The sequence below is a fragment of the Microtus oregoni genome, unplaced genomic scaffold (genome assembly GCF_018167655.1).
Source record: "Microtus oregoni isolate MIOR12 unplaced genomic scaffold, Mior012 000004F_ref0000308, whole genome shotgun sequence".
Lineage (NCBI taxonomy): Eukaryota > Metazoa > Chordata > Mammalia > Rodentia > Cricetidae > Microtus > Microtus oregoni.
Window position 1 is genome coordinate 3,497,864 of NW_024543063.1, and position 25,815 is coordinate 3,523,678.

The 25,815-nt window shown below is 52.5% G+C and overlaps 2 protein-coding genes across 2 annotated transcripts; both read right to left on the reverse strand.

Annotated features, from left to right (window-relative positions):
- Window positions 1-9,939: 9,939 nt before the first annotated feature.
- LOC121447198 (aminopeptidase RNPEPL1) lies at window positions 9,940-19,890 on the reverse strand. The gene is made up of 11 exons (XM_041650316.1): window positions 19,021-19,890; window positions 15,531-15,671; window positions 14,782-14,933; window positions 14,290-14,406; window positions 13,837-14,072; window positions 13,516-13,629; window positions 13,035-13,147; window positions 12,673-12,781; window positions 11,639-11,869; window positions 11,417-11,559; window positions 9,940-10,923 (listed from the first exon to the last, which is right to left on the reverse strand). The coding sequence occupies exons 1-11, from the start codon at window positions 19,531-19,533 to the stop codon at window positions 10,630-10,632; spliced, it is 2,163 nt and encodes a 720-aa protein (XP_041506250.1). The 5' UTR covers window positions 19,534-19,890; the 3' UTR covers window positions 9,940-10,629.
- A 2,242-nt stretch (window positions 19,891-22,132) lies between these two features.
- Window positions 22,133-23,655, reverse strand: LOC121447313 (dual specificity phosphatase 28-like). The gene is made up of 2 exons (XM_041650516.1): window positions 23,131-23,655; window positions 22,133-22,974 (listed from the first exon to the last, which is right to left on the reverse strand). The coding sequence occupies exons 1-2, from the start codon at window positions 23,497-23,499 to the stop codon at window positions 22,852-22,854; spliced, it is 492 nt and encodes a 163-aa protein (XP_041506450.1). The 5' UTR covers window positions 23,500-23,655; the 3' UTR covers window positions 22,133-22,851.
- Between the last annotated feature and the right edge of the window lie 2,160 nt (window positions 23,656-25,815).

A 25,815-nucleotide genomic window follows, 5' to 3' on the forward strand; every position in this document is an offset into this window, starting at 1 on the left:
TTTGTCTCAAAACAGTTGGGTGTCGGACGCTTTGGATCCTAGAGAGGGCCGTGGGATGCAGATGGAACTTTCTTTGAGCCCCTGAATGGCCCGGCATATGGTTTGGTTGGCGACCACCTGGACCTGCGGCTCCATTCCGACAGTTTCTCGGTGCGGAGGGGATACGAGGACAGTGACCTATTATCCTGCTCGAGAATCCACTCTCTTGCAGGGGCAGGCTCTTTCAGTTCCTAGGAAGGACCTGCCAGAGGCTGTTCACTGTTGCTTCTCCAAGTGTGCTTCGTCTTCATGCAGGGTTAAGGGAGGAGAAGGAGCCTCACCTTGTGACAGCTGCCTGCCACCTATTAGGGCTGCCCTGATTTTTGCCCCCTCGGGGCCACTTTTGCTCGGCTATTATTTGTCTTTCTGATTACCTTTTATCCAATGCTGAGCCCTTCTTTCTGCCTACTCTGGTTTTTCAAGGGAGTAGTCTGACTTTTTCAGGAGAGCCTCTACTGAGCCGCTATACGGTCCACTGTTGAGTGGTAACAGCTGAACACTTCTGCTGGTCATTGCATTTCCATGGAGATACCAGGATGAGGAAACAGGGTCAGCTTGCAGATTACCCAGGTTAGGTTGAGGGTAGTGGTGGGGAACAAGAGGCGACTGAGTCTTGGAGAGGGGACAGTTAAGGTGTCCTCAGTGAAGGGACTGCCAGAGAAGACAGGGAGTAATGAGCCAAGGGTATAGTCTTTGACAGGCTGCCATGTTTACTGGGGACTTACCATACAGCTTCTTTCCTCTTCGAATAACCCCGGTTTCAGTTTGTTTTCTGAAGTTAAGTCATCTATGGAGTCTAACCTCTTCCTGGCTCTGAGGTCATACATTCAGAAAGGAGGGTGTGCCCAGCTCTAGGTAGACAGTAGTTTGGGATAGACGGCGTCAAAGATAAAGTGCTTGTTTCAGAAGCATGAGAGCCTGAGTTCCATCTCTAGGACCCGCAGAGAAAGCTGATCACAATTGCATGTTCTTGTGATCGCAGTGCTGAAGAGACACGGATTGGGAACCCTGTGCTCAATCTAGCTCAGCCTAGCCTAATCCAGCAAAGCTCAAGTCCCAGATAGAGATTAGGTCTTAACCTAGACCCTAAGAATCTCCTCTCACTGCCCACCCGTGGAGCCCAGGGCCAGTCATTTGCTTGGCACCCCATTTCTCAACCCTGAAAACTGCCTCATGGGTACTCTGATGAAGCCGTAGATAAGAAAGCAGCCAGGCACACACACATGTAGCCTGCTGTCTGCCGAGGTCTTCCCTAGTGCGATGTGTAGAAGATACAAAGATGGGTATCCCATGCCAGCCTCCAAGTGCCAACGTGTGCAGCTGGAGTGCTTCCAGCTGCTGAGACAGCTTGTAATCACATGGCGACATGCCAGAGACAAAGACCAGGGTACTGAGAACCTGGTGCAGACAGTGATACTGCCAAGTGCTCTGGCTGGTGACATAAAGTCACCTCAGTTTGGAGCTCACTGAGCATGTGGTTACTTCAGACGTAACTTCTGTTGAAAACTTTGTGGTCTTTGTGGCAAGACATGCAAGAATTTTGTTTGCACCATCAACTACGTAACAACTAACACTCTTGCAGCTTCTTCAGGATGCGAATTGGGAGCAAGTCATTTGCAGTTCTGATTGAGGATCTCTCAACATAAGATTAGTGTGAGACCAGGCTGAACATATCTACAGGCTTGCCTGGGGCTTGCCTTACTTCCTCACTGTGTGGCCACCGTAATTCGGCTTTGCACAAGCTTGCAGGACAGGTTTTTGCCGGAGGAAATTTCAAGAGAAGGGAGAAGTGCAGGCCACATGTTTTGTGACCCACCACAGGTGGCATGGTCTCATCACAAAGAGAATCAGGACTCTAGGAGTGAGTGGAGGGAGGTAGCCCTCTTGTCGTTTAAAAACTGTATATCACACTTGCCGTTGGGGTCAGAGATGAACTCATTCCAATATTTGAAGCTTCAGTGTAGGAGAGACTTGGGTTTCTAGAAGGAGCGTGCTGAGTTGTCACAAACGGCAAAGTTGTAGCTTGGAGTGTGGAGCATCCCTGTAGCTACAGCATTGAGGTGAAAGCAAGAAGATCACAAATCCAGACAGGCCTGGACATAGCAAGCTCAGGTCAGCAGATGTTAGAGGTTGAGGTGTCAGCAGACACAGAATATGCCAGGTCCTGCAGGTCTGGAAGACAAACCAGTTTAAGCAGCTTATGAGACTGAACTGGATAAAAGTATCCTGACTTGAACTTGGGTTAGGCACACACACAGTTACTTGTGCAGATCTGAAATACAAGGCACTTTGGGGATGCTAAAGAGTGACAGTGTACACACAGCATCCCATGTAGGTTGTCTGCTGATGAGCAGGCCTGGTGCCTTGTCTATGAGAAAGGCCTTACCTTTGAGCCAGGGACTTAATAGTAGGCAAGTATGGATTTTATGGGTTCTCCACGTTATCAAGTCCTGAGTCACAGGTCCACCTGCCACCATGCACATCCTAGAGCCTTCCAAGTATAAGAGGTGATGGGAGCCTGGCACACACTTCAGTGGGCCTGACGTGTGTCTAGAGAAGCACACCCGGAGTCCCAGATCCCGCAGCTCTTTTCAGGGTATAGGTAGTGAGGTGAGATTCTAGGTCTTGAGTAATAGTGGCAGTTATGGGCTTTGGGGCGTGACTGGCAGTCAAGTATGAATTGCTCTTCTGTGGAATTGTCTCATTTAAGGGGCTGTGGGGCTAAGGTCCTGGGAGCTTGGGCTTCTCTCCTTCCTCAGCAGACAGTTTCCAGCTAGAAGACTCCTTCCGGTTAATATTGGGGCAGAGACACTATCTGTCTTTCCTGAAATCTTCGCTGGGGAGAATGAGAAGCCCACCTGGGCAGATCCCAAGGGCTTCAAGGGTCAAACCAGGTTGACGTGTTGAGATTCTGATCCGTATGAGCCCCAGAGGTAGTTATTCTCCCATTTTATGAATGAAGAAGCTGCAGTTCAGACAGAGCAGTCAATGACTTGGGAGTATAGAGGGCAGGAAGGCCATGGCAGCTTTGGGAAAGGCAGAAAACCAGGCAAGCTATCTTAGTTAGACCTTTGTTGTTATGATAAACACCACGACCAAAAACAACTTGAGGAAGGGTTTTATTTCATCTTACACTTCCAGGTAACTGGTCAGAAGTAGCCACATATCTGCTGTGCACCTCAGGCAGGGGACATCACCTCTCTGAGCAAGTCTTCACATCCTTAAAATGAATATTCTGACTACCCTATTTCTTTCACTGAAGGAAGTTGGGGCAGGAACTCAGACACGGCAGGGACTGATGCAGAAGCCACAAAAGGTTGCTTCTTGCTAGCTTGTTGTTTGCTAAATATACAACCAAAGCCCACATACCTAGTGAGCTAGACTCTTCAACATCGATTGATCAAGAAAATACCCCTCTGGACTCTCCTACAGGAAAATTTTATGAAGGTATTTTCTCAAGATTCCTCTTCTGCCGGGTGGTGGTGGCGCACGCCTTTAATCCCAGCACTTGGGAGGCAGAGGCAGGTGGATCTCTGTGAGTTTGAGGCCAGCCTGGTCTATAAGAGCTAGTTCCAGGACAGGCTCCAAAAGCTACAGAGAAACCCTGGCTTGAAAAAAAAAAAACTAAAAAAAAAAAAAAAGATTCCTCTTCTCAGGTGACTAACTTGTATCAAGCTGAGGAAAAAACCAACTAGGACGATTGACCCTTGTCAACGTGGTACACAAACACATTAGTATTCAACTGTAACCTTTCCTTTTTTGTTCAGTCCCAAGATCAAGATCTTGTATTAATAACACCATATAAAACAAAAATAACTTTAAAAAAAAAGCAGGCTTTAAAACTTTCCATCACTTATAAACCTAATGTCTCTTTAAAATATTCAGTTTCTCTAAAATACCCAAAGTCTCATAACTGGAGGCTCCCGTAAGAATCAAAAAACAAAATCTGTTTTGCTCCCACAGGGAAGAAGCAGGCACAGTTACAAATCATAGCAAAAGCAAAGGGTAAAGCTCAGTATCTGACTTCTGGGACTCAAGGGCTCCACCTCTCTGCCTCTGTGATCCGTAGCACACAGAACATGTCTCAGACTCAGGCCAGCTCCACTCTACAGCCCCTGCTGTCCCTGGGGCTCATCCCATGGTGTGGGGATCTAGGTATCTTCAATATGCGGGGGTTTCCACTGTAACTGGGCTGCACCTTCACCAATAACCTCTCCTGGGCTGTCTTCTAGGATTCTGACCCTGCTACACAGTGCCAAGCCTCAGCTGCCTTCCATGACCCCCTCATGCCTTCAAAACAAGCATCACTTGGCTGACTTGTACACATTACCGAGTTCAGCTGCCAGCATGAGACAATACCCTCAGGCCCCTCTGGACCACATCATCATCATCATCATCATCATCATCATTATTTGGTTTTTCGACATAGGGCTTCTCTGTGTAGCTTTGAAGCCTGTCCAGGAACTTGCTCTGTAGACCAGGCTGGCCTCATACTCACAGAAGTCCACCTGCCTCTGACTCCCATGTGCTGGGATTAAAGGCATACGCCACCACTGCCCGGGTGGAAAGGGTTAATTTCACCTTACACTCCCAGGTCTTAGGGTTTTTATTGTTGAACATACCCTATGGCCATAAGCAACTTGGAGAAGAAAGGATTTATTTTGCTTATACTTCCACATCATAGCTTATCATTGAAGGAAGTCAGGGCAGGAACCTAGAGACCTAAAGCAGAGGCAATGGAGGAGTACTGGTTACTGGCTTGCTCCCTGTGGCTTGCTCAGCCTGCTTTCTTATAGAACCTAGAACCACCTGCCCAGGGTGGCACTGCCCACAGTGCAATGGATCCTCCCACATGAATCTTTAATCAAGACATTACACCACATAGTTGCCTTCAGGTCCATCATATGGAGGGATTTTTCTTTTCTTTTTTAAAGATTGATTTATTATGTACACAGTGTTCTGCCTGGATGTATGCCTGCATGCCAGAAGAGGGCACCAGATCTCATTATAAAAGGTTGGGAACCACCATGTGGTTGCTGGGAATTAGGCATAGGACTCCTGGAAGAGCAGCCAGTGCTCTTAACTTTTGAGCCATCTCTCCAGTCCCTCCAGAGGGATTTTTCTTAATTAAGATTCCCTCTTCCCAGATTTGTCTAGGTCTGTATCAAAGTTGACAAAACCCAGTCAGGATACTATCTATCACAGAGAATTCAGGACGGGAACTCAAGCACAGGGAGGGAAACTAAAAACAAGAACCAAAGCAGACACCACTGAGGAATGCTAGTCTTGCTAGTCCAGCCCATGAGTTTCGTCACGTCACTGTGAGTATTCCAACAAATTTTCAGTTTAAAATTTTTAACATGGTTCTAGGCAGATTTATTGTAATTCCCATCAAAATTCCAAGTACATTCTTCACAAAATAGAGAAAATATATCTTAAAATTCACATGATAGCATAAAAGATCCTGAGCAGAAACAGCAAAGTTACCAGTGTCACTGATTTTAAATTTTACCGCAGAGCCATAGTGGTAATAGAAGCCAGTATGTTAGTGGCAAAAACAGACTCGTAGACAAGTAGAATACAATAGAGGGTCCAAAAATAAACCCCTTTAGCCATGTGATTAATCGATTAATCTCTCTCCCTCCCTCCCCGTGTGTGTGTGTGTGTGCTATGATATACAAATAGGAAGGCCAGAAGACAACTTTGTGAAGTTGGTTTTCTCCTTCTACCTGTAGAAGGGTTCTGGGGATTGAACCTAGGTCACCTAGTTTGTATGGCAAAGCACTTTTACCTGCTGAGTCATCTTGCCTGCTCGGACACCTGATTTTTGACAAAGGTGCTCAGAACACATACTAGAAAAGACAGCCTCTTCAACAAATGGTGCTGGGAAGGGGACATCCACATGTAAGAAAATGAAAGTAGATCACTCTCTTGTCTTCAACAAAAATCAGCACAAAACCGATCAAAGAGTTCAATATAAAACCTGGAAGTGTTATACTGCTAGAGAAAAACCCTTCAAGATCTAGGCACAGACAAAAACTTTCTGAAAGACTCCCATTGCCCGTGAAATGGCAAGAATGACAGATGAACTTGCACAAAAATCAAAAGCTCCTGCACAGCAATAAAACAAAGTGAAGAGACAGCCTAGAGTGGGAAAAACTTTACCAACCGTACATCTGAGAGGATGTCAGCATGGTACCTAGCATCTATAAAGAATCCAAATAAATAGATATCAGAAACCCCCACCCCACACAAGTAATTCAGTCATTAAATGAGCAAGTTGTCAGAAGAATAAATACAGGGGAGGCGAGATGGCTTGGCAGGTAAAGATGTTTTCATCAAGTCTGAAGACTGGAGTTCAATCTGTGGAGAGAGCCTACACCCACAGGCTATTCTGGCCTCCACATGCTCACCAACGCCACAAATGCATCCACAGACAAAACAAATAAATACATGTAATAAAAAATACAAATAATAAATACATGAAAAATCTCAACATCCCTAGCTATCAAGGAAATTTAAATTTAAAATTACATTGATGTCTGTAGCTATCTAAACACACACACACACACCATACATTGAGATTCTATCAGCCAGAATAGTTAATATAATCAACAACCAAACAAAAATTGCTGGAGGTAATGTAAACTAGTGCAGCTACAATTGAAACCAGGGTGGAAGTTCTTAAAAACTTAAAAATATAATGACCGATAAGATGATGAAACTAAGCCACCACTGGGTTTGTATCTGAAGGAATATCGTCAGCCTACAACAGAGAACCCTGTGCATCTGTGTTTACTGTAGCACTGTTCACTACAGTCAAGATATGGTATTAGTCTAGATGTCCATCAACAGATGAATGGATAAAGGAAACATGAATAAATATAGCTGCAGTACTATTCAGCCACAGAGAAGCATGAAACTATGTCCTTGGCAGGAGATTGGATAAAACTGGAGGTTATCCTCTTAACAGGAAAAGGCTGAGGGGTTGTTGGAGCGATGGATGGCCCATGTACATGTAGGCACTCACATATACAGAATATAAAGAAGGACTCAGAAACCTTTTTTCTCTAATATATAGAATAAAGAAGGGAGGGAAGAAGGGAATGAGTGAGGAAGGGGTTGGGAGGAAATTTGTTTAGTGGAGAAGAGGGGCATGAGAAGGTAATAAGAGGATAATATATACGCTATGGAAACACCATCATGAACCCCAGTGTTTCATAAATAAAATCTTTTAGAAATATCCGTGGTTTCTGGCGTTTTTGTCACCATTGTTACTGTTTCACAGGGCGTATTCCTTCCTATCTGTGTAGTCTGTTTTACACCCTCTCTTGTTTATGTGGGCCGCGTGCTCTAAAGTTCTCTGCCAGTGTTCCCCAGCTGTCTCGAGTGCAAGCTTGACTTGTTCCATGCTGTCCTTTGCATTGCTGGCACTAACCAGTGGGTGATCTCAGTCATGCTTTGTCCTTATGCCAGAACTTCTCCAGAAGACTTTCCAAGTCTCTGTGGAGGAGAGCGCTAATGGACATTCCAGACTGCACAGGATATGGCCCGATGAAAGGCCTCAGAAAACCTGATCTGGGCCCTAAGGACCTGGGCAAAGGGTCTAGGTACTCACTATCTCTTCATACCACTGCCTCAGGCAGGCTTCAGGTCTCTGTGGATTTCAGTCTCTTCCATCAGGAGCCTGGCCTCTAAAATGTTTTTAAATTTATTTTACGTGTATGAGTGTTTGGTTTACATAAACATCTGCACACCATGTGTGTGTCTGATATCTACAGAGGTCAGAAGAGGGTGTCAGATCTCCTGGGACTGGAGTTACAGTTGCAAGTAGCTATGCTGAGTGTAGGGATGGAACCTGGGTCCTCAGGAAAACCAAGTCTGTGCTCTAAACCACTAAGCCATCTCTCCAGGCCCTGGTCCATTTTTTTTTATCCTTACCCACAGCTTCATTATCCATGCTCCTACATGCCTCGCTCATCCCTACTCTTTTGAAATGTACATATCCCCCAACCTTTCAACCTCCACTCCTTAACTGGTATTATCTGCTAAATACTCCTAGGCAGTCAGGGTGGGCTATGGGGGTAGAAATGGCACATGACCCTCTATAGCTTTTATTCTCTGGCACATTGCTTGGAAATACTTGAAATCCCCTCCACCAGCACAGGTCCCTGGGTAGCCCCAGAGGGAGAAAAAGACAATATACCCCCACCATCCCTGTGTGGCTCTCACAATTGTCTGTGTTGGGTATAAGTTAGCCTCTAATGCAGAGACCTCCCAGAGGAGAGATGCTGACCAACAGGACACTGGGCATGTGGTACTGACTGAGGTACGCTGTGGATGGCAGCAAACACTGGGGTTTGAAATGTTGGTTTGCCATGGGAACTTGAGGACAAAACATCTGACGCCCACCTGTGATGGATGATGACTTGCAAGGCAGAGAGAGTATGGCAGAGTCGGGTAGGCACAGTAGAGGAAGCTGGAAACACTGGCTGTGAGTGACAGCTACAGGCTGCCCTAGCAAGATATTACAGGGAAGAGATCCAAGGCAGTCCAGCTTTGCCAGCTGGAGAAAGGGCACAGATGAAGACCGGAAATGCAAGGATGCGGTTGAAAGTGTGCTCCTCTGTACCTCTAACGGCATGCAGAGCCATGGCGGATCAACATTAAGGATGGCATTCTAGGTAGTCACCCCTCCATGGCTGTAACTTCTGGGAGTAATTTGACTTTGTACAGATCTAAGGAGCGTCTGGAGGACACTGTGGGTACAGTGGGGGTACCCAGAAACTGGAATCCATGCTCTGGGAGACCACACAGGTGTCAACTTGTATTGTCAATGAGAAGCCCAGATGAGTTTGTGGTGGCAGGCTTGAAAGCAGTTCTGCCATTGAAGAGGGCTGTGTGGACATCTTCAGGTTGGCCCTCTGGATGGTGGCACCTCAGCCAGAGGGCAAAGCTGAGTGGAATATCCAGGACTCTTGGTTATGCCACCTAGTGGTGCTTAAAATCAGATACCCCCCCCCCAAGCCTCCCATTATGTTTTACATCTAAGAGCGCCTCCTGCCCCCAACCCAGGCTCAGATCTGGAACACCAGACCATCCGTTTATGGCGCCACTTTGAAGGCTATGGAACCTTTAGGAGATGGGGCCTGGCTGGTGGAAATAGGTCCCTAGGGGCTGGTTTTTGAGTTATATTTGCCTGAACTGTGTCTCCGCTGTGTAGAACTGAGGAATCCCAACAAGCCCCCACTGCCAAGCTTCTCTCGCTGCCATTCCTTCCCTGCCACTAAGGCCTAAAAAACAGCCAAAGCAAATTATTGTTTCTGCCACTGTTCCAGCAGTGAAAACAGTAGCACCTTTCTTCTGTAAGGTGTCACTGCTGTTGTCCCCTCTGCCCTCTGCTGGTTGTGAGGGATGGGTCTCATTCTTGAATGGGATAGAGCCTTAGTGAGTAGCGACGGCTAACCCCATAGCTTGCCAGGCTAGAGTTCAGTCTCAGCATTCCCAACCAATCCCTGTCACTCACACCTCCCTTGCACTCTGGTTGTGGAGGTCTGGGTGCCCCAGTGCCAGAAGGCAGGGGTGTGGTCAGAGTCACAGAGGTGAAAGTCCAGAATGAAGGAGACAAACAGCCTCTTTAGGGTCTTGAAGAGGCCATGTTCAGTCAAGGTCTGATTGAGGAGCAGAGAACAAGGGGCCACCTACTGTTCCCCATTTCGGTCTCTAGGGTAGGTTCTCACCTCTCTCTCTCTCTCTCTCTCTCTCTCTCTCTACGTCTGTCTATGGGGACAGGCTATGACCATGACTCCTGTGACCAGTTCTCATCTCTTTCGGCCCTACCATGGCAGCTGGGCAGGTACAAAAGACAGGGTAGTGACAAACAGGAAGGAAGGTCGGGTCTGCAAAGTGGAGATTTAATGGGACAGTCACCGTGGTTCCTGCTGCAGTGGTCCCAGGCTGAAGCCCACAGCCTAGTGCCTCTCCGAGCAGGCAAGCACAGAGAGCACCAATGGTACCCAGGTAGCCACATGGACAGGCCTGGACTCCAGGTGCAGAGACGGAGACCTGCTTGAGAGGTCCATCCTCTCCTTCTGTTCCCTGCCCCTGCACTGATGGAATGCCTGTGTCCTTGCTCCTCTGTCCACTGTCCCTCAAGCAAGTCGAGCCCTGGGGCCAGACACAGGGCTCTGCAGGAAAGCACGCTTCCAGGGCCATGCATCCTGGGTCTCTGGCATGTGTAAGGCACATTGTGGTTGTTGCTGTGGGACTGCTGGGGTCACTGTCCCCAGGGCAGTGTTCAGAAGATGCTGGCTCCAGGGTGAGGCATGGCTGTCAGTGTTGAGACAGGAGGCATGGTGGGTATGGGCCAGCCCTGGGCCCCGCGGTGCAAGAGAGTAGGGACAGGGTGGGCCCTGGTCCATAGGCCTCAATGGACACAAGATCCTTTTCCCAAGCCTCTGGCCTGGAGCCAGTAGGAGGGGATTATGGTCCTGGGCAGAGCTCGTGGCCAGAGCCAAGGCGCAGTCATGGCGCCCGGACCACAGAAGGCACAATCGTGGTGTCTGGGAGGTTGAGGATCAGTCACCAAGGTTAGGCAGACACATTGACGTCCCTGAGAGAGATGGTGCTACCGGGGGCCTCGTCCCCCAGTAGCAGGGCTGGCGAGTCTGGGTTCGTGTCTGCCTCAGCACTGCCCAACTCTGTGCTGGTCTCTGCACTGGGCTCAGCACTGGGGCCTAGTCCCTGGGACAGGATCTGCTGGATGGTTCTGCGTAAGTTGGGATGTAGCCGTCCCTGTGTCTGGTAGAAGACCTCCAGTGCGAAGGACTTGAGGGCACCGGTGCAGAGGTCCTCATATAGGGGGATGGTGTACATGCGCGACATCTGTGGAAAGCATCAGGTCACACTAGCAGGCTCCCTGTGCGCCTTCTGCCACCCAGATCCAGATGTGCCCCAGCTGCTCAACGCCCTCATCAGTCTCACCCTCGCCTCTCCCTCTGACTGTCAGAGAGTTTGGGGTGGAAGGACTGGGCAAGGAATAGGGATGCCTGAGAAGCTTGGCTGGCCCCTGTACCCAGACATGGAAAGTGATGCCTACAGGCCTTAAGTCCAACTAGCTCAAGGCTGATGCCAGTGGAGACCCAAATTTTCCCCGTGCTGGAGTTCAGGCCACTCTGAACTAGTTTTGCATTCTTCTCCCGTCTCACCTGGGCTGTGGCCTCTCTAACTTTTGGGTCTGTTGGCTTCCAGTCCCCTCTCCAGGACATGCCTGGTCTGCCTGAGTGGCCTGAACTCCTCTCTGATGGGGTGAGATGGGCCTCTGAGGAGAGGCTGTCCCCTCCCCCCTCCCCGTCATGTCCCGGGCATGTAGCTGCACCTGGTTCTCCAGAAAACGGCGGACCCTGTGGAGATCAGGATAGTAGTCATTGCGGACAACGATCTGCAGCCACCGGATGCGGATCTCAGCATTCATGGAGTCCAGCAGGGATGAGTAGCATTTGGACAGGCTCATCACCACCTCTGTGGGGTGGTGGGCAGGTCAGGGCTGGGCCGGAGCCACATCCCTTCCCCAGGCTACCCTGTTGACTGGGGCACCCACCCTGGGGCAACGGGGATCCATCTAGCAGTCGGTCCAGGAAGAGCGCTGTCTGGAAGGTCCTCCACTTGGAGATGTCAATGGCACTGGCTGAAGCTGTTGCTTGCTCCAGAGGCTCCGCAGTCCACAGCTGGAAGAGGGCCTCTACAGGCCGGGTGAGGCTGGACCCCTGAGACAGGTCTGGCTCAGCCAGTGGTGGGCCTGTGGCATTGAGCCAGCGCTCGAACTCCAACCCTGCAGGAAGACCAGGCCTGCGGTCCCTGCCTGGGCTGGGGAAGGGGCCACTGGAGCAGCCTGCCAGGGAGACTCCAAGCCCAGAGGGTACCCCGGGCAGGTGGTCTCTTCTAGGACCCAGAGCCCTCAAAGAATATAAGAGTTTCCCAGAAGTTTGTGCTTTCCCCTTGGAGCCCGTAGGGGGCTCCTACGCAGGACACAGGGAAGTCAGGAAGCTCGGGCTGGTCACCAGAGGATTCTCTACCTGCTACAAGCCTGTCCTGAATCCAGCACTGAGGCCAAGGAGGCTCTGCTCTGCTCTGCACCATTCAGAAAAGCACACGGACTCGGAGGACCCCTACCAATCCCACTGTGCACGTATATACCTTCCAAACTTGGGGTCACCATTCCTAGACCTTGAAATCCTCTAGCAAACTTTGATTTCTCTCTGGATATCCAGTTCCTCCAGTGTCTCCTTTGGTCCCCAGGCCCCCGAGGAGACCCCTACTATGCATAGACAGGGTCCCAGAGCCAATCCCACCACCTTGCTGATCCTCCTCTAGGAAATTTGCATATTCTTTCCATAGCTCTTCCCTAGCATAGCTTGGCCTGCTTAGCCTAGGGGCCGCCTCTTCCAGGAAGCCCCTGTCACCCCATCTCCTTGCCATGGTCCTTTAGATCAGGAGGTACAGACTCCCCTTTACTCTCAGGGCATCCTGACCTAGAGCCTAACAGAGTGCAGTTGGGGTTGACAAACTTTCCTCCAGTCACGGCTACCATCTTGTTCCCCGCCCTTGTGCCTGTAGCAGGGTAGGTGGCCTCACCTGCCCGGCAGTCCACGCTCTGCTCCTTCAGTTCAGGAAAGAAGCTCAAGAAGGAGTCCAGCAGGTCCTGGGCCACCACGCTGGTGAATTTGTATTTCTCCACATAGGCCTGTGAGATGAGGGGCAGGGCCTTAGCAGGTATGGAAGGCTGGGGTGTTTAGCTCTGGCAGAGCGGGGCTGGCACACTGGGACATCTTCTAAAGATGCGCATCACAGTCCAGGTGGCCCACAGGCCCTGCTGAAAGGGTAGGAGAAGGAGGGGACAGTGCCTCAGAAGGCCAAGTCCCTTCTTCCTAGAGAAGGGGCAAGTCTGCCAGCTGGAAGCTGTTTTGGACAGGAGGTGGTAGGGCCCATGCGCTTACTCGGAGAAAGTCATCAAAGCGCTGGGGATCTCCACAGAGCTGGGACAGGTAGTATACGAAACAGTAGCCCTTCTCATAGGTGAACAGGTTCATCAGGTGGCTGGGGTTCACTCCTGCAGGGAAACACCTTGTCTGGGATGCCACTTGACTATGTCCTTCATTTGGGGCTGGGGCGGTAGTGTGGAGCTGAGGAGTGGGCAAGGGGGAGGGCCACAGTCCCTTATATGAGTACCAGCATCCTGGGTATACAGTGGTTTGCGCTTGCTCTGCCCCATGGCAATCAGTGCTCAGACCCTGTGGGGTTATGGCAAGCCAAGGGCACCTGAGAGGTTTTCCCTGGGGCTAAGGACACCCAGCCTGACCTTGGAAGGAATTCAGGTATGGTGATGTAGAGGGACCCCAGCAGGGCAAGTGGACAGCAGGAAAGGAGGGCCTGTGGATGCCATGCATGGGTTCCCAGTGAGCCTGGAGTAGAGAGTACCTGGTTCTAGCTTGACCTGCAACTTGCTAACTGGACTATCCTCCCCAAGAAGCCGCATCTGCCTATGCAGGGCGTCCAGGCGGAAGGCTGTCTCTAGGCAGGTGAAAGCAGCCCCTGAGTGAAGTCAGAGTAGAGAGAAGATGGAGGTCAGGGAGGTGGGAGCATCTACAGCAGGGTTGTCACACTCTACCCACCATCCAGTCCCAGAGACCGTTAGATCCTGTCAAGCTGGAGGCTAGGCAGGGCTCTGTGCCCCTTACAATTGGTACCTAAGAGGGCCCAAGGCTACTCCACCCTTGCCATGGCTGCCCCAGATAATACCATAGGTCTCTGTGGTGATGCGGCGCTGTGCATAGGTGGCCAGGCCCTCACTCAGCCACATCTCCTCCCAAGTGGCATTGGTGACAGCATTGCCGAACCAGCTGTGGGCCACCTCATGGATGACATCAATCACCAGGAACTCATCACTCTCAAGGATGGAGGAGATGATAAAGGTGAGGCACGGATTCTCCATGGCAACGATGGGGAAGGAGGGTGGCAGGAAAACGATGTCATATCTGTGTCCATGGTTGCAGGGTGAGGAAAGGAAGGGCTCTGATCACAACTCACCAAGCCCACAACTATATTCTCCACCTGGGATGGCAGCCCAGCCCCGCAGTACCACTTCCTTCCCAGGAGACAGAGGACAGGGAACCCGGGGTTAGACAAGGAGTTTCCAGTCTTTCTCTGAGGGAAAGAGTAAAACCAGTGGCAAAGCCAGGGGACAGGACATACCTGCCCCACATGTACGGCCCGTACAGTCGCTCCGCGGCACTCAGCCACTGTTCCACAACACCGGATAGCTTGCTGGTGGCTGTGGGCAGGAGGCATGGCTCAGCCCACACACGGCTCCTGTCACAAGGCAGAGAAGGTAGGCTGAGGCAGACAAGCCTGGACCTTAGTTACCCCACTGGATCCTCCCTTTGCCTTGTCTGGATGTAACCCTTGCTACAATAGTAGGGGAACCTCATAATAAACCCAATATCTACTCAGATCCTTTTGTCAACGAACTGAAGGAACTAGTACGGACAGGAGGGTGCAGCTGGTTGTGTGGTAGCCCTGGGAGTGATGGCAGACCGCGAGGCAGGGCACTGGATGCATCATTTAATTGTATGTCTGAATGCAGTGTGTTCTCAAAGAGGTATGGTAGTCATGTGCGTGGGTTCTGGGCTCTTCCTGAGGTCCAGCTGCCCAGGACAGTGCAGCAGGATGCCGAGGGGGCTTTACCTGGGCCCAATGTCCGCTGGCTTGAGGTCTCCGGCCACAAGAGCCACGAGGTAGGCAGGTACAGGATGCTCCATGTGGAAGTGGTAGACGCCTTCCTCCTCCACGTACACGCTCCGCGTCGCACTCATCAGCACCTGCACCCCTAGTGGGGCCTGCAAGGGGCTAGGCTGAGGACTGGCAGCCTACAGGATGCAACCACCTCCCAGGAAAGGGAACCACACTTCGGAAGGATGACTCATCAGACAACTCAAGTCAGAGGACCCCGTGTCTGTGACAGGGAACCTTATGGTCCCATCAGGGAGCTCTCCATCATCCAGAAGGCACCACCACAATCCAGGTTGAGGAACCCCATATCCATAAGGAAGCCCTCACAACCTCACAGAAACTGTGTCCCCTTCAGAAGACCACACATTGGAACCCCAAATCTTCTCAGTTCAAAGTTGCCATGCTTTGGCTCTAACTCAAGAAACCCCATCAGGTTCCTGTGGATCCAGAGGTCCCGGAACCCAACTGTCAAGTATGTCCTCATTGGTGCTGTACCGTGGTCCCTGCACCCGACCTCCATAAGGCCTGTCTCTGGCTTCTCTGCATGACTGTCCCGCTAAGACAATGGCCTTTAGCAGCTGGGGTCCTAGTCTAGGCAGAAGAATGCAAGGAGGTGGGCCAGAACTCATCTGCAGGCTTGCTGTAAGCGCCAGCCTCTTACAATGCCCACAGGAGGCAGAAACAACCCCAGCCGCGATTCTGACCTTGACAACGGCTGAGTAGGTGCACTTGACGGCGGGCGTATCGAAGCACGGGAAGAAGGAGCGGTTGCACACAGAGTGGCCCTGGGTGAAGACGAAAGGCTTGGCATTGCCATAGGTCAGCTCTGGGTCCAGCCACCAGATCTGCGGGCAAGGTGAAACATAAGCACACGCTGTCACCTGGTCCAGGGCTCTCGCTGTTTTCGCTACAGGTCCACAGCTGCTCCTGCAGGCTTCACCTGCCCGCCTGGCACACTCACTCCCCTCCCCTCGCAGGAACTGTCAACCCAGTTTGTGTGTGCCAGACACACCAAACAACCTTGTTCCAGACAGGAGGCCACATGTCTGGAGCTGGCCCACGGTATCTCCCAGCACTGCCTAAGAAAAGAGGAAAATGCCCACCATGGTATTAGCTGAACTTCCAAAGGGGAACTGAGGAACAGTCAGAGTGCCTGGGTTCAAATTCCCACAGGTTGGTAGCTAATCTGAACTTAGGAACAGGGAAACATGGGAAACAAGTGCTTCCTTACATGGGCATAGAGGGGCGTAGAGGGGCATAGAGGGGTCAGTCCCAGTGCTGGCCAGAGCGGAGGCTAGATATGGAGCTCTGATATGACAGGAGTGTTAAGGGGAAGGCATCCGAGATCAGTGCACAGGGAGAGGGCTGTGGCAAAGAGCAATCCCAGTAACTGCTGCCACCCGCTCTGCCTGCCCTCTAGGTCCCTGGCCTAGCCAACCTCCTTCCCAGCCATGGCTGTTGAGACATTCTGAATCTTCAGATGTCCAGACCAGGTCCCGCCCCACTGAGGAGTTCCAGCTACAAAGCAGTGTCTGCCCCACGCTACCCCTGCTAGGACAGCAGGAATGTTGAAACAAAGTGAATGCTTCGTTCTGGTGATCAAGGGCAAATGGGTCCTCTCAGGAATCACAGATAGGAAACACCCCCGACATTTCTTCACGAGTGGACAAGTGTTCTGCTAAGGCTGCCTGTCATTATGAGGAACAGAGCCAAGAGTAAGCGGGGCAGACCCCTGATGAGGGATGGTGGTGGGGCTGCTTGTTCCACAGACCTCGTGTGTGTGAGGAGTCATCCATCTCAGACCCAGAAAGAAATGCCTGCTTTCAGACCCCAGAGCTGTGTGGAATGCCTGTCCCCACAGACCCCAGGCCAGGGGCCTTGACTCCCTACTCTAGAGCTGGGGACGAAGGTAAGTGCTTGCCCACAGACCCCAGACTGGGGGTGGTGGCAGTGGAAACTGCCACAGACCCTAGGATCTTGGGTACTGTCTTCATATTGACCCTAGATGTGTCTTTCCCAAAGACCCAAGAATTGGGGAGTAATGCCCTGCCCCGCAGACCCGGGAGTATGCCTAATTCACAGATCCTAGACCTGGGAGAGATCCCTGTCCCAACAGATCTAGAGACGGATGCTGCCCCACAGACTCAACACCCAGGAGGCTTCCTGTCAGAGTGGGTTGCTTGCCATGTAGTCAGGTCTCTGCCAGCATTTATGGACTTCTTCCAAAGTCTGTCTGCCCCATCACTGTCTTCTCCCCACAGCAAATTTCCAGATGTGTCTTCCTTTTCTGCTGGGGATCTAGTTCCAAAATGTAGCCTCCAGGGCCTAGGACCCAGGGACCTGAATGCAGGATTGTCCCTGCAGTGGATCCTGTTGAGAGCGGGTTCTTGATCCACTTTTGGAGAACATACTCCCAAATGATCTTCAGTCTCTACCTCCTCCCCTTATACCAGCTACACTTCAGGGGCAGTACAACCCGCTTCTCTTCCACTGAACCCCCAGGCTCTGCCTACCTCTCACCCTATGTAGTGGGCAGGCTGCCTTTCCCAGACATCAGAGGAATGGAATGGACTGAGCCCTGCCCCAAAGGTGGAAGGCTCCTGTCCCAGAGCACAGCAGCTGATTGATGGATAAGGAATGGGTCAACCAACTCAGATACTGAAGGGCAGGAAAAAAGCTGTTCTTGTAGGGGTGGGAAAGAAGGGCTGGGGTGCAGAGGAGCCCTAGAATCTCCAATCTGCCGCCCCTGGAGTAGGGTCTCCTGCTACATCCTCACTAAGCACGGGGCAGACACGGATGTAAGCCCTGAGCCGCTCAATGCTCAGGTGCAACAAACAGTAGGTGCCTGAGGTTAGGGGCCAATCTGCTTCCACGGGTGTGGGTGAGCTTTGTCCCTCTGGAGGCCCTGTCCATGAGGACCCTGCAGCGCGTCCCTGTCCGGAACAACCACAGCCCCACACATCAGGGCCACCCTTGCCCACTAGCCTTGTCTACTGCAGTCCAACGAGGGCTCTGCTCCCACCTCTTTGCTGTCAACGAGCAGAGCAAGCACATATGGTACATATTCGCAGGTAGAAGCCAGGAAGCAGCCTGCCCCTCAGTTTTCATCGGACATGCTAAGAAGCAGTCCCAGTACCTGCAGAGGCCCCACAGGACCACGGCAGACAGAGGGCGAAGCCCTGCAGACCAGGTGGCAGCACGTGGCAGGGACTCTGGGAAGAGGTGGCACGTGCCAATCAAAACTCCCGAGAAGTGTGCAGGAAGCCCGCAGATGTGAATCCCATCTGGTCTTTTGCTGCCCAGAGGTCACCTTGTTCCTTTGCGGCCACTGGCCTGTTTATTCGTGCTCCCCAGGTAGTGGCAGATGGACTTTCCAAGGGCCCTGCAGAGCTGCCTGTGTGCTATGTAGCCATGGCAGATGTCACATGAGCGCTCTACTGCCTGGGGAGCTGGAGGGAGGCATCGTGCCTCTGGAGTCAAAGGTCCTGCTCCAGTCTGCAAACCCACTGGTTGTGCTGCCACGGCCTTTGCCCGACACTTTGCTTTCCCATCAGGGCCTGCGGGATGGTGGGCACCCTGTACAGAAAGCCTCGGTAGAGCGCTGTGTGTCTTCTGGGAGGTGGGGCGCACCTGCCCCAGCATGTCACAACCCAGCTCGGGGAGCAAAAAGCCCAAGCATCACAGGCTACAATGGAAGGCCTCTGTGCCACCTACTGTCTCTCATTCCACCTGTAGAGAACAGAGCCGGGTGTCCTCAAGTCATCTGAATGGCCAGGTCATAGGCTGACCCTTCTGTAGCAGACACTCCCAGAAGATCCCTCAGTACTGGAATCTTACAGCTGGCTTAGCAAGGGGCCACCAGAAGCTGCTCTTGTACCCAGATAGGGGCGTAACCCCTGATGGGAAGTCCCCCCCCCCCCCCACACACAAGAAACATGCTATTGAGTAGCTCTACTGTCCACCGGGGCTGGCCCTGGGGCTCCACTCAAAGGTCCCAAGAACTTGCAGGCAACATCTGGGAATTACCGTGGGTACCTGGGGAGGACTCCAGGGCCAGGCTGCCCCTCGCTCCCCTGCAGGTGTTCCAGAGCAGGGAGCGGATTAACATCACCTGACCCGGCAGTAAAGCGAGGGGTGCCTGCAGAGCCCCGCCGACCACCCACCGGCCTGGACGCCCACCCGGGCGGGACTCACTGCGGGGGCGTCCGTGGAGGTGTAGCGCAGGATGACCTGGAAGGGCTGGTGTGCCTGCAATTCGGGTGGCAGTGTGACGGTCAGCGAGGAGCCATAATCGGTGAATGGGTCCAACCTGAAGGCCAGAGGGCAGCCGGCGGACTCCGCGTCAGACGAATTTGCGAAAGCGGGCAGCGGGGGCCCCAACCCGGGGACAGGAAAGGCGAAGGTGCAGGGCAACTCGGAGGCGGCAGGGGCGCGGCGGAACGAGACCGAATGCAGGCGCAGGGCCGGGTGCGCGTCGAGCACGAGCGCGCGGGGCGCGGGCCGCAGCGCGCACAGCTCCAGCACGAGGCAGCCGGCCAGCTCGCGCGCCTCGGGCCGCAGCTCCAGGCCGAGCTGCAGGTGGCGGAGGCGGAAGAGCTGCGCGCTGGAGGCCGAGGCCACGTCCAGGGCGGGCGGCGGCTCGGGCGGCGGGCGGGCGGGTGCCGCTTCGGCACCGGGCGCCTTGCGGCAGCAGCACTGTGCCGCCATGGCCACCGGCGCTAGGTGAAATCCATGGGCGGCGGCCGCTGCAGGCCGCGGGCAGTGGGCGAGGGACCCCGGGCGGCGGCGGCGGCCTTGGCGGTGGCGGCTGCGGCGGGGCGCGGGCACAACAGGAAGTCGCGCCGGGAGCCGCCCGGCCCGGCCCCGCGCCGTGCGCCGCCCCGCTCGGGCTGGGCTCGGCCGCCGCCGGGGGCGCTGTGTATGGCCCCGGGGCCTGTGCGCCGGAGCGGTGCGAGCCGTGCAGCGGAGAGCGAGGCTGGAACACCCGGGGCGGCTGCGCGTCCTCAGTTTGTGCTCTGCGCTCGCTCGTTATGGCTCGGAGGACAGCCTTGGAGGCGGGGCCGTCGCTTTCCAAGGGACGCCGGCGGCACCTTGGCAGTCGGTCCTCTTACTTCGGGAACGATTCTTGTGGTTCCGCTGACGCGATTCCTTCGTGAGTCCTCCGGTTGGTTTGTACCGTGGCCAGGTGGTGCCGAGCGGCTCGGGAAGACGCGAGGCTGTCAAGTACAGAGCCCATGCAGGTGTGGCTATTTAGATCCAAATTAAGCTTAAAGAGACGCTGCCAGTTGCAATGGCCATGTTTTAGGGTCGACTTTATTGCTGTAGAGGTGTCTGTGTGTGTGTGTGTGTAGTAGAGATAACACTGCTGAACGCAGTTCTGTCTCAGCTCCAATCTAAGGGGGCTGCAGGAACATGTTAGGCTAGCGCAGCAAGGCTACTCAAAGGTTGAGCCGTCCAGTACAGGACCAAGGTGGACAGAGGTGTCCTGCCATCCACGGCAGGAGGCAGGCATAGATTCTGAGGGAGAGGGGCTTCCAGTCTCCCCAGACGTAAATCAAGCGGCCCTGCCCACCTTCCACGGGTGAGAGGCACAGGTCAGTGGCGAATTTAGTTGCAGCCTAAACACTGAAACGTGGCTTCCTTTAGCAGTAGCCCCTCACGTCTTCGTGTGCACTCTTAGCTGGCAATCCATGGGGCCCCCATTTCAGACTCTGGAAGAACTCCAAGGCTCATGCTGTGACCCAGAGGCAAGGATGAGAGGGAGAAAGACTGGACTTGGTGGAAAGCACTTGGCATTCCAACAATTGGGAGACAAAGGCATCGGATGTTCACAGTCATCCTTGGCTCTATGTGGAGTGTGTGAGGCCAGCATGGGGTACTGACATCCTGTCTAAAAGATAAAGAGTGAAGAGACCTGGCGTTAAGGTTACTGCCACTTTCTGGTGTCCAGTGGCCTGTCCACCAGACTATCCTAGAAGACATTCTCAAACCTGATGGCCTGGGTTCCTTTTGTCCTTGATGTAGACTGTAGGGTTCTCCCATCTTAGTCTCTCAAATTGGACCCCCAGGGTTTGGGGTTATATCTGTCTGGTTCTGGTGATACTCCATTCCACAAACAGAAGGGGTGATGTGGGGGCAGCCTTGACCCAGCTATTCCACTTCTAAGAGTGGGGCTGGATGTGCCTCCACCCCTTATTTACATAAGGAGCCAACACACTTCTTTCGAGACCAAGAGGACAATTTGCTTGGTGGAGTCAGGAGACTGACTGCAAACTCCAAGCCCTCAAATGGTGTTCAGTCAAAGGCCCTGTCCCCCTAACACTGATAAGCTACCTTGAGTGTCCCCTTGTGGTTTCAGTCAGTGTTATACCCCAAGCCCCAAAAGAAAAGTGTTTGGCAGGGGTGGGGGTGGGGTGGGTGTCCTGTCCTCCCTGGGGCAGAGGTTTGAAAGTGGGGTCATGCCAAAACTACAGTTGACTAGCTCCCAGAACCAGGCTGGTGGAATAAAAAGCACCCGGTATACTCCACAGATATCCTTCCAGCTGACCTGGGCAGTATGTCCCTTGCATGTTTGTCACCTTTAGGTGACCTGACTCTAGTCATCAGGTTAGGAAGTATGCCCTGTCCTGGTGGGAGGGCAGTGGCCTCTTGGAAGGTGTTGTGAACCAGGGGTTGTGGGCCTCTCGGAAGGTGCTATGCACACTGGGGGTGGGGGGACCTGGGCCTGGAGCCTTGTTCTCTACAAGTCACTGTAGCCTCAATGGCTGAGTGTGTGTGTGGGTGGGGGGGGGAGTAGCAGTGGCTCCTTTAAGGGATGAACATATGGGACCTGGTGGAGGAAGCTTGGTGGTCAGATGAGCCAGCTTGTGCAGCAGTCTTGGCATGGACAATGCCAGCTGATCACACCTTTTGGGCTAGGTATTCCCTACAAAGTGTAGCGAACACTTTGAACCAGTGACTGCTGAAGGATTTGTTCATTACAGTCAGAAACCAGAAGTGCGGGGTCAGATGGGGAAGGCAGTGCTCACTAGCACCCCAGTGCCTTGATCATGAACTGTGTGCCTCACGTCCCCTCAACCTTGGGTTCAGCTAAGTGAGACGGTTTCATTCTTCATTCTAAGGGAGAACCCTCCATCTGGGGACCCAAGTATGTCTCACTGCATAGAGGCAGACATGACAAAACCTTTTTAGTCTCTTTAGGGGCAAAACCGGGAGACAGACCACGACCTTCAAGAAGCTGATGCAAATGGACTACTCCGGCCCCAGAGACCATAAGCAGGGAGAAGTAGAAAAGGGAAACCATAAATATAAACTCTGGGATTTTATTCACAGATTTATATTTGTTGGCAAATTTACCAGTGGCCACACATCTGTAATTCACACACCTAGCCCGGGTTTTTCTTTGCTCTTCCCTCACTACTTCTTTAAATGGTAACAAAGTTTCCAGGGCTCTTAAGGAAACAATGTCTAAGAGGCTGTGTCTGAACACAAGGTGACAACTGACGGGCCTGCCTGCCAGCTGGGGAGAATAGTACACAGTGTATAGGGGCAGCTTGACAATGCTAGGCATTGATACAGGTTAAGTAAGGCGGTGGGGAGGTGGACAGATGCTCTCCTCCCACCGCACAGCAGCTGTAAGATTAAAGATGGTGGGCTCCGGACCTCCTGCTGGGAGACTCTAAGCCCCTACCTAAGAAGGAACAAGAAAGAAGTCCAGGGGGCACGAAGTTCTGCTTGCAAGGCCAGGCAATCCCTGGGAGGAGGCAGCAAGCTAGGACTCTGGTCTGTCACTCCCTATCAACTCTCGTAGGCGCCCCAGACTCATCGATCCCTAACGCGAGTTCTCTACCTAAAACGTCGCTGGTTTGTATTTGACCCAAACCTGATGAATAAACGAAGCCCCCCTCTTCAGTAGACACTCCTGGACCAAGAGGGGGCAAAACCCGATGCCATTGCCTATTGAAAAGAGGGAAGAAACGCCTTGCAGTGTAGACACCTGGCCACCCAGCCGCTGAAGGGGGCGGCTTACTCGGGATCAGCGGGTTCCCGGGGCAGGAGGGCCTGGACCTGGAGGTTCTGTTCAAACTTCTGCAGCTGAGCCCAGAAACCCATATTGGGCTCGGCTACCGGGCGAGCGCTCTTCACCATCTGCGATCAAGAAAGCTACGGTAAGCGAGAGGGAGAGTCCCCGGAGCAGAGGCTCCGCCCCGAGGGAGGGTGAAGGGTGGGCTTGGCCCGCCCGCCCCGGAAGAACCTCTTTATGTGGGGGCCCGCCCCGGAAGACCCGCCCCTGGACGCTGGCACCTGGAAGGCGCGCTCCAGGCTGTGGCCGCGGTGGCGCATGAGATAGGCGGTGCAGACGGCGGCAGAGCGGCTGCGGCCGTTCTTGCAGTACACGAGGCAGGCGCCGCCGTCGCGCACCGCGGCCTCCATGGCGGCACAGGTGGGCTCCAGGTGCGTCAGCAGGTCTTCCGCCGGGTCGTCGAACACGGGCACGCGCAGCTCGGCCACTCCGGGCGCGCGCGGCCCGGGCTGCTGGCGGGAGACGTTGACGCACAGAGTGATGCCCGCGCGCACCAGCAGCTCCGTCGCGCCCGCGGCTCGCGCGTTCCCGATGAAGAGCGCCGGGGCGACGCGCGCGAACGGCGGCGGTGCGGTCTTGGAGGTGCCCATGACCCCGACGACCCGAGGGTCAACCGAGGGCTGCGCTTGCGGACTCCCTGCTGTGGCCGCTAGGAGGCGACCTCACCGCGTCGTGGGGCGGAGCCTCTCCTGGCCTCGGCTCGGCGTTGGCTAAAATGACAGTGGGCGGGGCCAGGAAGAGGTGGTGTGGATGTGTGTGGGGGGGGGGGGGCGGGGGAACAACAGGTGACATGCGTGTTTAGTAAGTGCTATAGGCTGGCCCAGCCCAGGACAGCAGGCTGCAAGTCAGTTGCAACATTATTTCCTTTCGTTAAGGAAATTGCTCCGTGACACACCCAACTTTTCCTTTGTAAAACATGGTTCATATGCAATAAAACTACCACAATGTATTCGTGTCTTCCTAGACCAGATTTTTTTTTTTTTTACTTAATCATATGGTAAAATCTTAAGTCGGTGCTGCGACTTCCCAAAGCTTATTTAGAGTTATTTAGTGAGGCCATGGAGATGGCACAGGGGGTGAAGGTACCTGTTGTCGAGCTTGATCTGAGTTCTATTCCCGGGACCCACACAGTTGGATGGAGAGAACTAACTCTTGCAAGTTTTTCTCTGCCCTGCACATGAGTGCTCATACAAGCAATCACAAAACCGTTTTTAAAATTAGAAATAGAGGTACTTAGTGTCTATGAGAGCCAATTATTTTCTGATGCTCAGAATTTTAGAGGAGTAATTTTCCTACGGCACCAAAGCCATGAACAGATAGATCATCTCAGCTTCAATTTTGTTATAGCAGTGAAAACATTTGGTTTTATTTCCGTGCACCCTGAAGTCAGTTTCCATTACCCCATACACCCCAGTAATAATATTTCTTCAAAAATCTTGGCAACAAGGAGAAAGATGGGCCTACTCTCTCCCCTCCTGCTACTAGATGTTGGTGACTCCCAGCTCATGACTGTAGCCTGGTCCTCCTCTTGTGCTAAATCTTCAAAATATCTGCAGCCAGATGAGCCTTGCTGCCAGCCCTTACAGAGGCAGGCCTTACCAGCAGCTGCCTCAGCTTTTTGACCCCCCAAGGAAGGCGCTGACTTGGCTTTATTGGGACAGGAAAACAATGTGTGACCAGAAAACAGTTCTAACCTCAAAGGAAATGAGTTAAATATGAAGGCCATGGCTGGCAACGAGGACGCAAGTTGCCTGAAATGGCTTGTTCCTGTGTAGAAAGTTTCACTAGCGTTTGTAGCTACAGAACAAAAGGAAAGCACTTCTCAGATACATTAGTGGAAATATCAGGTAAGTGGCGTAGAGAAAAATGGGGAGATCTGGTATAGGTTTCAGACACTTCTTACCTTTTGGGTTGGAGGCAGCTAGTGTATTAATACAGTCCAAACACCTAATAGTCACAGACCATTAGTGTATAAATTGAGGGCGTGACGCTCTGAGGTATGGTTAAGCAGAAGGTTTTAATTTTTATTTGTTTTTGTTTTTTGAGGCAGGGTTTCCTTGTGTAACCTTGGCTGTCCTGGAATTTGCTCTGTAGACCAGATTGACTTTGAAATCACCTGTGCTGTGGGATAATGTTCTTGTACCCTGTAAAAATTTGTCACTTAATAATTGGTTTAATAAAATGCTGATTGGAGAGTAGCCAGGCAGGAAGTATAGGCAGGGTGACCAGACTAGGAGAACTCTGGGAAGAGGAAAGGCTCAGTCTGCAGTCACCACCCAGATGCAGAATAAGCAAGATGAGAAGGCTGCACTGAGAAAAGGTACAAAGTCACATGACTAAACATAGGCCAGAATTACGGGTTAATTTAAGTTGTAAGAGCTAGTTAATAAGTCTGAGCTAATAGGCCAAACAGTTTATAATTAATATAAGCCTCTGAATGTTTCTTTGGGACTGAACGGCTGCTGGACCAGGCGGGACAGAAACATCCGCCTACATGCCTGCCTGAGATTAAAGGCATGCACCACCACGGCCCAGCTGAAGGTTTTTGTTGTAGATGTGAGGGAGAGTACAGCCAGAGGCATCTGGAAGAATCCAAGACAGAGAGAGAAAGTAGTAGAAAGTAGTAGACAACATAGGGCCAGTAGGTTGGACTTGGCCACGAGAGGAGAGCAAGAGGAAAACAGAAGAAGACCAAGAAAGGGGGAAAAGACAGAGCATAGCTGAAATAGCAGGATTATAAGGACAATGAGAAGCTGGAGGGAGGGAACCCCTGAGCTGGAGAAATTTGGGGTAAATGTGAGAAGAGTCAGGATGCCAGCATGGACTCTGAAGTGTGTAACAGGGATTAGTGTACTGAGGGAGCCTGGAGGCCAGCATGTACGTTGGTATACTACCAGGAACCACAG

What these genes read in the sequence shown, in the direction of transcription:
- LOC121447198 (XM_041650316.1), bottom strand. Translation starts at nt 19,533, where the DNA reads ATGGCGGCACAGTGCTGCTGCCGCAAGGCGCCCGGTGCCGAAGCGGCA. An exon ending in GCAGGTCAAGCTAGAACCAG is followed by an intron (nt 13,148 to 13,515) that starts GTACTCTCTACT and finishes GTTTCCCTGCAG; the next exon opens with GAGTGAACCCCAGCCACCTG. An exon ending in GCCGTTTTCTGGAGAACCAG is followed by an intron (nt 10,924 to 11,416) that starts GTGCAGCTACAT and finishes TGCTTTCCACAG; the next exon opens with ATGTCGCGCATGTACACCAT.
- LOC121447313 (XM_041650516.1), bottom strand. Translation starts at nt 23,499, where the DNA reads ATGGGCACCTCCAAGACCGCACCGCCGCCGTTCGCGCGCGTCGCCCCG. An exon ending in GCCTGGAGCGCGCCTTCCAG is followed by an intron (nt 22,975 to 23,130) that starts GTGCCAGCGTCC and finishes TCTTGATCGCAG; the next exon opens with ATGGTGAAGAGCGCTCGCCC.